This window comes from Ranitomeya imitator, chromosome 4, assembly GCF_032444005.1.
Source record: "Ranitomeya imitator isolate aRanImi1 chromosome 4, aRanImi1.pri, whole genome shotgun sequence".
NCBI classification, from domain to species: Eukaryota; Metazoa; Chordata; class Amphibia; order Anura; family Dendrobatidae; genus Ranitomeya; species Ranitomeya imitator.
This window is the reverse complement of record NC_091285.1, coordinates 456,986,054-456,998,063: the sequence shown is the minus strand read 5'-3', so window position 1 is coordinate 456,998,063 and position 12,010 is coordinate 456,986,054. Positions and strand designations below refer to the sequence as shown.

Sequence of the window (12,010 nt, the reverse complement as noted above, 5' to 3'; positions counted from 1 at the left end):
TGATTCCCAACCTCCAATGAAAGGTCCTCCTTTGGGCATGCTCAGAAGGAGAAAAGTAGGACTTAGTCCCAGAAGCGTCAGCTCGCTGCTGACCAGTACTGGCTGCAATGGCTGAGCCTGGAAGCACATAGTATCTGCCTGAGCCAGACGCTGAGACCGATGTCTCCGCTGAGCAGGCTCCACTGCAGCTTGAAGAAGAATGGGAGACCACAGCGGAGGTGGCTTAAGATTCCACCTGTGCAGGGGTGGGAACTCAACACCTAGCAATAATAAAATTGGTAATTACAATAATTTTATGGGAGAAATACTTCATCTTCTGGAATAATTTTCAAGGGAGCCAACATTTTGTCCATGACTGTAACTACCACATACACTTAAATAAATTGGTTACTTCATTTTGGTTATTTTTTACACTATCCCTGGATTTTGCTAATTATTTTATTTTTTACCCATTTCTTTTATTTTCAAACCAAAATCGGTCTCCATCTCTCAAACGCTGGAACTGGTTCATAGTGATTGCTGTTATAAGCTCTCCAGGGTCTCCATAACACTCCAACAGGGACCCTGGAAGAAGTTCCAGTTTACTGGTATCATTGCCGTATAACATAGCCAAATCGTCAAACAGCTGAAATACAGAACACATTGAATTAGATTTTATTCTGGCAATTCTATAAATGATAATATTCTATTATTAAAAAACTACTTTACTGTCAATATGTGCCTCTGATGTATGAGTCTATTTACATGTGAGGATAAATTTGTTAAACTTAGTGCAATCTATGATATAGTGAGTGGCTAGCATTTGAATGATGCATTTGTATTTAACACCAATTTCATGCTTTTTTGTAACTCTGCTTCTTTCTCTTATGCAAATGACTTGCAGATAGCTGTCAATTAGTGTTGAGCGAGTATACTCGTTGCTTGGGTTTTCCCGAGCATGCTCGGGTGGTCTCTAGCAGCCGAAAATCATGCAGTTGTGTCGACATAAACTAAATCCCCGAACATGCTGAAATACTTGAAGACCACCCGAATATGCTTGGGAAAACCCGAGCAGCGAGCATACTAGCTCATCGCTTCTGTCAATGTGTAGGGGCACTGTACAATTCCAACAAATGATGATTTTTAGCTACCAATAAAAAGTGACCAAGTGCTCGTTAATTGTGCATATGTCCATACTGACCGATGATTGGGAATTTTTACTAGACAGGGAAAAAAAAATGTTAGGAGCCTTTTACGTTGCCACATTGTGCTAAGAATATTGGTCTTCTCATCTGTGCATTTGAGTCTTTGCCATGTATAATTGTATATAAAACAATCGTAAGTAAAGCCATTCGCAGAAGTGCTCCCATTGTCACCGCTATAGCTTTAATGTTTAGTTTAAATGCCATCATTTTTATGGATTTACTTAGGAAAACAGGCATAAACACAGTGATCAATTTGCTCCTTTACTTTACAAATAATCTGACAAAATGGATAAAACATTTTACCTCTTCATGACATATGACATACATCTACGTAATATGTGGTGTCCCAGCCTTTGATGCGGGCTCACCAGTAGAGCCTGTATCTTTTCTGGAAAATGATATTCTGCCACCATCTGGTTCTAACCAGGTATTTTGGTGGTATTTATCCATTGTGTATGGTATTATTGTTATATTGGTCTTGGTATAGTGGATTTTGTTTAGTAACTGGATGTTGGTTATACTATGAGATTTATAAGTTGTATCTTTAGTCTTTTTTTCAATGAGAGGTGGTGTAAACATACATGATCTATAACACTACCCGGCGCACCCGGGCAAGTGCTAGTGCCCCAGTCAAAACAGGGGCCCACTTGCCATCAGGGACACCGGCATGCCATGGGGCTTTTGAATAGGGGGGAGCCCAGTGCCAGCACTGGCATCGGCCCCCCATCATGATTCCCTGCTACTACGGTCTCTTCAGCATCTTCTGACTCTCTGTGACGTCTCAGAGCAGAGGGCTCAATGACATTACAACAGGGCTCCCTCTGTGCTGAGCAGTGCAGAAAGTCAGAAGATGCTGAAGAGACCGTAGCAGCAGAGACCGGAGCAGTGGGGAATGGCAGAGGTGACTATATTTTTTATGTATGGAGCACTATGTGGGGCTATTATAAACTGTGTGGAGCAACATATGGGGCCCATTATACTGTGTGGAGCACTACATGGGGCCATTATATACTGTATGGAGATATATATGGGGCCATTATACTGTATGGAGCAATATATGGGGCCATTTATTCAGAATGCAGCATTATAGGGGGTCATTATACTATATGGAGCAATATATGAGTCCATTTTACTGTATGAGCAATACACAGAGCCGATTATACTGTATGGAGCAATATATGGGGCCCATTATACTGTATGGAGGATTATGTGTTGATGGCGGTTTTTATGGGTCACATGCTGCGCTGGTCAATCACAGCCATGCAATACTTGTCATGGCTGTGATAGCTCCAGAAGTGCCTACAGTCTAAAAGCATGTTTATTGGCTATGCTGCAACCTTTCAACAAGCTTTGTTAGATTGGTGAACACAAACAGGAAACCGGACACAAAGTAAAAAGTCTGTGTTTGGTAACGGGCACTTTCAAAGGTGAGAAATGGTGGCAACATTTCACACAGTATAATAAAGCAAGTCCTACGACAACTGTATCCTTTATACTAACACAAAAATGATCAATTGTATTTTAAGCTACAGATTCAATAAATGAGCAGTGCTGGTTTTTGATGACTTATGAAATAGTGATAAGTAGTGTTGAGCGATACCGTCCGATACTTGAAAGTATCGGTATCGGATAGTATCGGCCGATACCCGAAAAATATCGGATATCGCCGATACCGATATCCGATACCAACACAAGTCAATGGGACATCAAGTATCGGAAGGTATTCTCATGGTTCCCAGGGTCTGAAGGAGAGGAAACTCTCCTTCAGGCCCTGGGATCCATAGGGATGTGTAAAATAAAGAATTAAAATAAAAAATATTGATATGCTCACCTCTCCGGCGGCCCCTGGACATCACGCTGGTAACCGGCCGGCTTCTTTGTTTAAAATGAGCGCCTTCAGGACCTGCGAATGACGTCGCGGGTTCTGATTGGTCACGTGCCGCCCATGTGACCGGCACGCGACCAATCAGAAGCCGTGACGTCATTCGCAGGTCCTTAATTCCGAGAATTAGGAGTTTTGTGAATGAGAATGACGTCGCGGCTTCTGATTGGTCGCGTGCCGGTCACATGGGCGGCACGCAACCAATCAGAACCCGCGACGTCATTCGCAGGTCCTGAAAGCGCTCATTTTAAACAAAGAAGCCGGCCCGTTACCAGCGTGATGTCCAGGGGCCGCCGGAGAGGTGAGCATATCAATATTTTTTATTTTAATTCTTTATTTTACACATCCCTATTGATCCGATACCGATACCCGATACCACAAAAGTATCGGATCTCGGTATCGGAATTCCGATACCGCAAGTATCGGCCGATACCCGATACTTGCGGTATCGGAATGCTCAACACTAGTGATCAGACAAAAAATGAAATAAAAGTTCAACAGTAAATTTGAGAATCATTATTTTAAGCTGTCAATATTTCATGCAAATACTGTACAGATTTTTGCCACACAAGCAGATTTACATGTTACATCTCTTTAGACCATTGACAGAATATTTCATATGCATTATACTAACCTGTTTATTTATCTGATAAAGTTTTGGATTAATGTTCTGCCAACTGGTAATTGGTTCAAGTCCAAAGTATTCCCTTGCCCGGTTATAGCAGCAAAGTCCGAAGTCTCTCCCTCTCTGAATGCTGTTGGAAATGTAATCTGTCCGGGAATATTTCAGTGTCCCATACCAGTAATCTGTTTAGTGAAATGATGAACAACAAACTTCAGTTACACAATGTGAAATGAAATGTGCTTTACAAGTACATACTGGGAACCTGCCAAAGCCTATGTAGGCCCACCTAGATCTTCACTGGAAGACATCTACCTGGAGATGTCTCCATACTGTAACACATTCTTCTGCAATATTCACTTTCAGCGTCTACTGTTTATTGCAATAGGCTTTATTATTATTTTTCAAGCATTTTTTTGCAAAAGTTTTTTTGCCATTTTTTCAGTTTTTTTAATGGTCTTATAAAGAAGATTATAGAGAAAACTTCAGAAAAAACATCAATACGGTCTGCAGTTTTGTGAGAAAGCTTACAGGGAGAGATTAGAAATGATCTTTAAGATGTCACTTTTCTTAAGTTTTTATTCCTGATTATAGGGGTAAATCAGCCTCAGTGGAACTTTCAGCAAGCTATGCAGAGTGATGATTCCTAACAGTGCTTAAAATACACACTGTTAGTATTTGGCAATAGAGATGAGCAAATGTTTTGAAATTCAAATCTACCGGCTTCGACTAATTTCTCCCAAAAGATTGATTTGCAGTAAATAAAAGTGTGTGATTCACATGAATAAAAAGACTTTAATTGCCTTGGAAACATGTGTTGAGCATTGTGAGTTCCTCTTGCCGTCAATGAACACATTTTGAGCTCTGAAATGCAAGCACTGCCTTCACAAAGTACAAATGATTTCCACTAATTTGGCAAGGGGAAAATGGATGCTAATCAGAGATAACCAACAACTAGTGATGAGTGAATATACTCGTTAATCGAGATTTCCGGAGCACGCTCGGGTGACCTGAGATTTAGTTTTCATTACCTCAGCTGAATGATTTACAGCTTTTAGCCAGCATAAGTACATGTGGGGGTTGCCTGCTTGCTAGGGAGTCCCCACATGCAATCAAGCTGGCTAGTAGCTGTAAATCATCCAGCTGCAGCGAAAAAAACTAAATCTCTGAGCACTAAAAAATACTCGGAGGACACCCGAGTGTGCTTGGGAAATCTTGAGTAACGAGTATATTCTCTCATCACTACCAACCCCGTTAATAGTATCTGATTTGGGGGTATAGATATGTGCATTCCTGTATATAGAAACAAACAGAAACAGTGATCACTGTAAACAATGTTTCTGTTTGTTTTCACTTTCACTTCTATAATTCTTCACTTTCTGCTAACTCCCCTAATCCTTACTCCTAGTAAAGAACTGTTCATCTCCTCTTCAATCCTCCCCATCCATCTCACCTCCTCCTCAGAACTGTTCTTCAACATACAATCCTCTGTCTCCAAGCACAGACAGCCACCTCATGCCCTCTCCTGCTCCCACCTGCTAACACTTTCTCTGCTCCTTCTCACTGCTGGTGATATCTCTCCAAATCCTGGTCCTCCTCAGTTCTACTTCCCACCCACGCTCCATCACAAATTTCCATAACCTCTCTAACCTTATTCCCATTCGCCCAGCCCCCACTTCCCCAGTCCCACTAACAGGAGCTCTATGGAACGCTCGCTCTGTCTGCAACAAGCTTTCCTACATCCAGGATCTTTTCATTGCTACCAAACTTTCCTTCCTTGCCATCACTGAAACCTGGCTCACCCCTTCTGACACAGCCTCTCCTGCTGCACTTTCCTATGGTGGCTTCCACCTTTCTCACACACCCCGCCCCAGCAGCAAGCATGGTGGAGGAGTTGGTTTTCTCCTGTCAGATAACTGCTCCTTCACCCCAATCCCACTGCCACCCTCTGTTACCCTCCCTTCCTTTGAGGTGCACTCTGTGCGCATCTATGCCCCCACCAACCTCCAACTGGCTGTCATTTACCGTCCCCCAGGGCCAGCCACCACCTACTTTGACCACTTCACCACCTGGCTACTTCATTTCCTTTCTGCGGACATCCCCACTATCATCATGGGCGACTTCAACATACCCATTGCCACTTCCCTCTCAGCTGCCACTAAACTTCTATCTCTCACTTCCTACTTTGGCCTCAGTCAATGGTGTTCTGCAGCCACTCACAAAGATGGTCACATATTGGACATCATCTTCACCCGCCTCTGCTCCTTATCTAACCTCTCTAACTCACCTCTTCCTCTTTCTGACCACAATCTACTCACATTCTCTTCCCTCTCTACTCCTTGTCTACAATCCCCACCCCACAAACTTGCACACCCCCGCAGAAATCTTAAACACCTCGATCTACATTCACTCTCTGAATCCCTCCTCCCTCTCACAGACATAAGTTCCCTACACAATGCGGATGACGCTGCCGCTCTATATAACACAACAATAGCTGCAGCTTTGGAATTTATTGCCCCTCTCACACATACCAAAGCTCACAAAATCAACAGACAGCCCTGGCACACCAGCCTGACCAAAGAACTGAGGCGAGATTCCAGGGCTGCAGAGCGGAGATGGAAAAGATCCCATTCCAACGAGCACTTCATCGCATTCAAACAGTCCCTCGCTACGTTCAAGACCACACTCGCCACAGCTAAACAAACCTTCTTCTCGTCTCTCATATCCTCCTTGTCTAACAACCCTAAACAGTTATTCAACACCTTCAACTCTCTCCTCCGTCCACCATTACAGAAGATCAACTCTCCACTCTACTCTCAACATCGCATCTCACCACCTGTGCACTTGACCCGATCCCTTCCCACTTCATCCTAAACCTCGCCACAGTCTTCATCCCAACTCTAAGCCATTTCTTCAACCTATCACTAACAACTGGTGTTTTCCCCTCAAGCTTTAAACATGCCTCAATCACACCTATCCTCAAAAAGCCCTCCCTTGACCCATCCTCTGTATCTAGCTATCGCCCTATATCACTTCTCCCCTATGCTTCAAAACTACTGGAACAACACGTCCATCTTGAACTGTCCTTCCATCTATCTTCCTGCTCCCTTTTCGACCGCTTACAATCAATCTTCCGGTCACACCACTCCAATGAAACTGCCCTAACTAAGGTCACCAATGACCTATTAACCACCAAGAGCAAGCGACATTACTCTATCCTAAAAAGGAAAACGGCTAGAAGCCGCAGCCAGCTCACCGACCAGACCACCAGATGTAGAGCACGAGAGTCCGTCCTGACCAAAACGCCAAGCGAATGCAAATAGAAGAGATGAATGGAAACTCCAGCTCCAATAAAAAGGTGAAAGTCTTTATTAATCCAAATTTAAAAATGGTAATCCAACGCACATAGTGAACAGGTGGATGAAAGCGATAGTCTCGGCTACGCGTTTCGATCCATAAGGATCTTACTCATGCCTAAGGATAAACCGGATAACAAGGTCTAAATATACCTATCATTAACCAATTACAAAATTCCAAATGAACACGTGATGAATCCGGAAAGGTCCTAAACATATATAACAGAGACATATAACGATATAACTAAATAAAACACAAATTCAATACAAAACAATTAAAACATCAGCAATAATGATATAATATTTCATTTCTTTTGTTTAAACCCGCGGGAAAACGGGTGTTTAGATTATATATCCAAAATGCCTCCCTAGTTAAAAGGCGTCTTTTTATATCTCCACCACGATTATGTGGATGTACTATTTCAATGCCATGTACTCTAAGATTGGATACATCACCACCATGCACTGTACCAAAATGCTTTGACACCATAGAGATGTTTCTATTAGGTATATTCAATTTATTCACATCCCTCAAATGTTCGGTGACCCGTGTTTTTAATTTTCTCGAGGTACAACCTACATAGGAGATTCCACAGGTTATACAATCTATCTTATAAACCACATTCCTAGAATGGCAATTTATGAAACTTTTGATATTGTATTTATTTGTATTTTCGGAGTTCTGAAACGTATTTCCCACATGTGCGTGTGCACAAGTGCTACACGCAGCGGTACCGCATTTGAAAAACCCCTTGTAATCGAGCCAGGTTCCAGATTTGCAGATCGCAGAAGGGGCACTAGGAGCGATAGAATCTCCTATAGTTTGGGCTCTTCTGGACACCACGCTAACGCCATTCATAAGAATATGCATCAGCGTGGAATCCTCATATAAGATAGGTAATCTTTTATTGATAATGTCTCTAATAGAATTAAATTGAGGACTAAATTTTAAAGAAACATATGGCTTATTTTCATATTTAGTGGCATGCGTATTATTAACCCTATCAGAGACCAACAAGTTTTCCCTCGTTTTCTTATTGACTATAGCATTAGCTCTGTCTAGTGACCACTGTGGATATTTCCGAGCTTTCAATCTGTTTCTTAAGCTCTCAAATTCACTATCCCTATCAATTTCTCTGCTACAGTTACGTTTTAATCTTGTATATTCACCAGTTGGTATCGCTTTGATTGTGTGTGCTGGGTGGCTGCTAGTAGCGTGGAGAATTGCGTTACCACTAATTGGTTTTACATGTGTCTTACTAGCAATATTTTCATTCACATGCCCAGATAGCTCAAGGTCTAAAAAGGAAATTTTGTGTGGATCAGAAACAAACGTGAATTTGATCCCAAAATCATTGGCATTAATATAATCCACAAATCCCGGTATGGCAGACACATCGCCCCCCCAAATAATGAGGGTGTCATCGATGTATCTGCCATACCAGGAGATGTGGTCCAAAAAAGGATTATTATCCGAATAAATGAATTTTTGTTCCCAATATGCCATAGTCAGGTTTGCTAAGGAGGGGGAATATTTGGCACCCATCGGAACTCCCGACTTTTGTACGTAAATTTGTCTATCAAAAGAAAAGATATTATTCTTCATTAGAAAAAAAGAAACTTGCAACATAAAATTAACAAGATCTTGGGAAAATTGCCCGGACTCAGTAAGATGGAATTGCAGTGCTTCCATGGCTACATTGTGTGGAATGCTTGTGTATAAAGACACAACGTCGCAACTGAGCCAAGTGTAATTATGTTTCCATCTCCAACTACTCAGTGTTTTGAGAACCTCTTTTGAATCTTTTATATAGCCTGGTAACTTGCTGACTAAAGGCTTCAGTAATGAGTCCACCCATTCGCATAAATGTTCTGTCATGGATCCGATACCTGACACTATGGGACGCATAGCTGGTATGCCGTCACTTTTATGTACTTTGGGTAGCCCGTACATAATGGGTAATTTAGGAAATTGTACATATATATAGTCAGCCTGTTTCTTGTCAATGACTGATAGACTAAGACCCTCTTCTATGATTTTAGCAATTTTAGCATTAATATTATTAGTTGGATTATTTGGAAGTTTCTCATAAGTTGAAGTATCAGACAAAAGATCAAACATTTTATCTTTATAATCTTGTTCATTAAGAATAACTATGAGACCTCCTTTATCACTTTTTTTATGATAATATTTTTCATATTTTTAAGTTCGTTAAGTGCTCTACGTTGTCTTCGGGATAAATTGTTACAATTAGTCTTATTCCAGCCATCTTTGAGGTTCTTTAAATCCTTTTCAATTAGTTCCTGGAATTTGTCCATACATTCTACTCGAGATTGTAGAGGATAGAAGTAAGGATTTTTCGTTGTAAAATTTTCAGAGGAGTTGCATCTATCAGTAGTAGTTTCTTCCTGTTGATCTTTGGATAATTTTAATAAACAATTCAATGCTACTTGTTCTCTGAATTCCAAACCTTCAAACTCATTCAATTCTATAGGAGTTGTATTTGTTCGTTTTAATACATCCTTTTCCAAGAAAAAATGTCTTTTTATGGTGAGGTTTCTTATAAATTTATTAATGTCTAGAATAGTCAAAAAAAGGTCAAAGTCAGAATCCGGTGCAAAATTCAAGCCCAAAGCTAATACATCCAATTGGTCTTTGGTAAGAGATTGAGAAGATAAATTTATCACATTATCATTTTTTATTGCTTGTATTTCCTTCTGTATCGAGTAGTAACTCCCTGTTGGTTTCTTGTGCTTTCTCCCAGCTCTTCTCTTGCGTTTTTTGAGTTTTTTGTATATCTCTTTCTGTTTTCTCGAGTATTACTCACAACTGATAAATCAGACGTACTTGCATTGGTGTCAGAAGACTCCGGCTTTGTTGATGTAAAATCACCTGTGGTCTTTCGGTCGGTTTGTTTTGGGAATAGCTTTTTTTCAAAATGGGTTTGGGTATTTTATGCATCCTTTCCCATTTACCCCAATCATAAACACTATCAGTCTTATAGTCATTAAGATCTCTCTCAAATGTTCTTCTTTTACGGTTCATAATTTCATTTTCCAAAATGCTCACATTATCTTTCAGTTGTTTCAAAGAGGACTCAAAAAGTGGCAACGTTTTGAATTCTTCCAAAGTGTTGTTTATTTTGCCCACATTAATTTGCGTTTCCTCTAATTTCGTTTGTTCATTTTTTATGATCAATTTCATTAGATTTAGTGAGCAGATGGAAAGAATTTGATTCCACTCCTTTTTAAATTCCTCAGAATAAGGAGTTGTCGAGACCTTTTTGATTCTCAAACCACGTGGAATCATTTCTTTCGCCACATAATTTTGCAAGGTGGTATGATTCCACCATAATCTTGTTTCTAATTTCATGAGTTTTTCAGCTTCAATTAAGTGTGTGGCAAAATCATTAGTTTCTGCTGAATCAGAGCCCGTGTTTCTGAACACCTGGGCTGCTTTAGCAAGTCTCTCTTGGGATAGCATAGTGGTAAACGCAGAATACAACAAAAGAAATGAAAAACAGCAGACACCCAACAAGTCCACTAAACGTGCTAAAAGTAAGCAAAAAGTCAGGAGACCACGGCAAGGTCAGAAAATATGGACAAATATAACAAAAGAGGAAAACGGCTAGAAGCCGCAGCCAGCTCACCGACCAGACCACCAGATGTAGAGCACGAGAGTCCGTCCTGACCAAAACGCCAAGCGAATGCAAATAGAAGAGATGAATGGAAACTCCAGCTCCAATAAAAAGGTGAAAGTCTTTATTAATCCAAATTTTAAAATGGTAATCCAACGCACATAGTGAACAGGTGGATGAAAGCGATAGTCTCGGCTACGCGTTTCGATCCATAAGGATCTTACTCATGCCTAAGGATAAACCGGATAACAAGGTCTAAATATACCTATCATTAACCAATTACAAAATTCCAAATGAACACGTGATGAATCCGGAAAGGTCCTAAACATATATAACAGAGACATATAACGATATAACTAAATAAAACACAAATTCAATACAAAACAATTAAAACATCAGCAATAATGATATAATATTTCATTTCTTTTGTTTAAACCCGCGGGAAAACGGGTGTTTAGATTATATATCCAAAATGCCTCCCTAGTTAAAAGGCGTCTTTTTATATCTCCACCACGATTATGTGGATGTACTATTTCAATGCCATGTACTCTAAGATTGGATACATCACCACCATGCACTGTACCAAAATGCTTTGACACCATAGAGATGTTTCTATTAGGTATATTCAATTTATTCACATCCCTCAAATGTTCGGTGACCCGTGTTTTTAATTTTCTCGAGGTACAACCTACATAGGAGATTCCACAGGTTATACAATCTATCTTATAAACCACATTCCTAGAATGGCAATTTATGAAACTTTTGATATTGTATTTATTTGTATTTTCGGAGTTCTGAAACGTATTTCCCACATGTGCGTGTGCACAAGTGCTACACGCAGCGGTACCGCATTTGAAAAACCCCTTGTAATCGAGCCAGGTTCCAGATTTGCAGATCGCAGAAGGGGCACTAGGAGCGATAGAATCTCCTATAGTTTGGGCTCTTCTGGACACCACGCTAACGCCATTCATAAGAATATGCATCAGCGTGGAATCCTCATATAAGATAGGTAATCTTTTATTGATAATGTCTCTAATAGAATTAAATTGAGGACTAAATTTTAAAGAAACATATGGCTTATTTTCATATTTAGTGGCATGCGTATTATTAACCCTATCAGAGACCAACAAGTTTTCCCTCGTTTTCTTATTGACTATAGCATTAGCTCTGTCTAGTGACCACTGTGGATATTTCCGAGCTTTCAATCTGTTTCTTAAGCTCTCAAATTCACTATCCCTATCAATTTCTCTGCTACAGTTACGTTTTAATCTTGTATATTCACCAGTTGGTATCGCTTTGATTGTGTGTGCTGGGTGGCTGCTAGTAGC

At 40.4% G+C, this 12,010-nt stretch overlaps 1 protein-coding gene across 3 annotated transcripts in view; it reads right to left on the bottom strand.

Annotated features, from left to right (window-relative positions):
• Positions 1-12,010, bottom strand: part of DUOX1 (dual oxidase 1) — a 280,203-nt gene that overhangs the window by 142,085 nt on the left and 126,108 nt on the right. For all 3 annotated transcript variants that reach the window (XM_069765805.1, XM_069765807.1, XM_069765808.1), the window contains 2 exons: positions 3,701-3,873; positions 450-625 (listed from right to left, as the gene is read on the bottom strand). In XM_069765805.1, the coding sequence (XP_069621906.1) occupies positions 450-625; positions 3,701-3,873 (349 nt within the window). The remainder of the gene's footprint in view (positions 1-449; positions 626-3,700; positions 3,874-12,010) is intronic.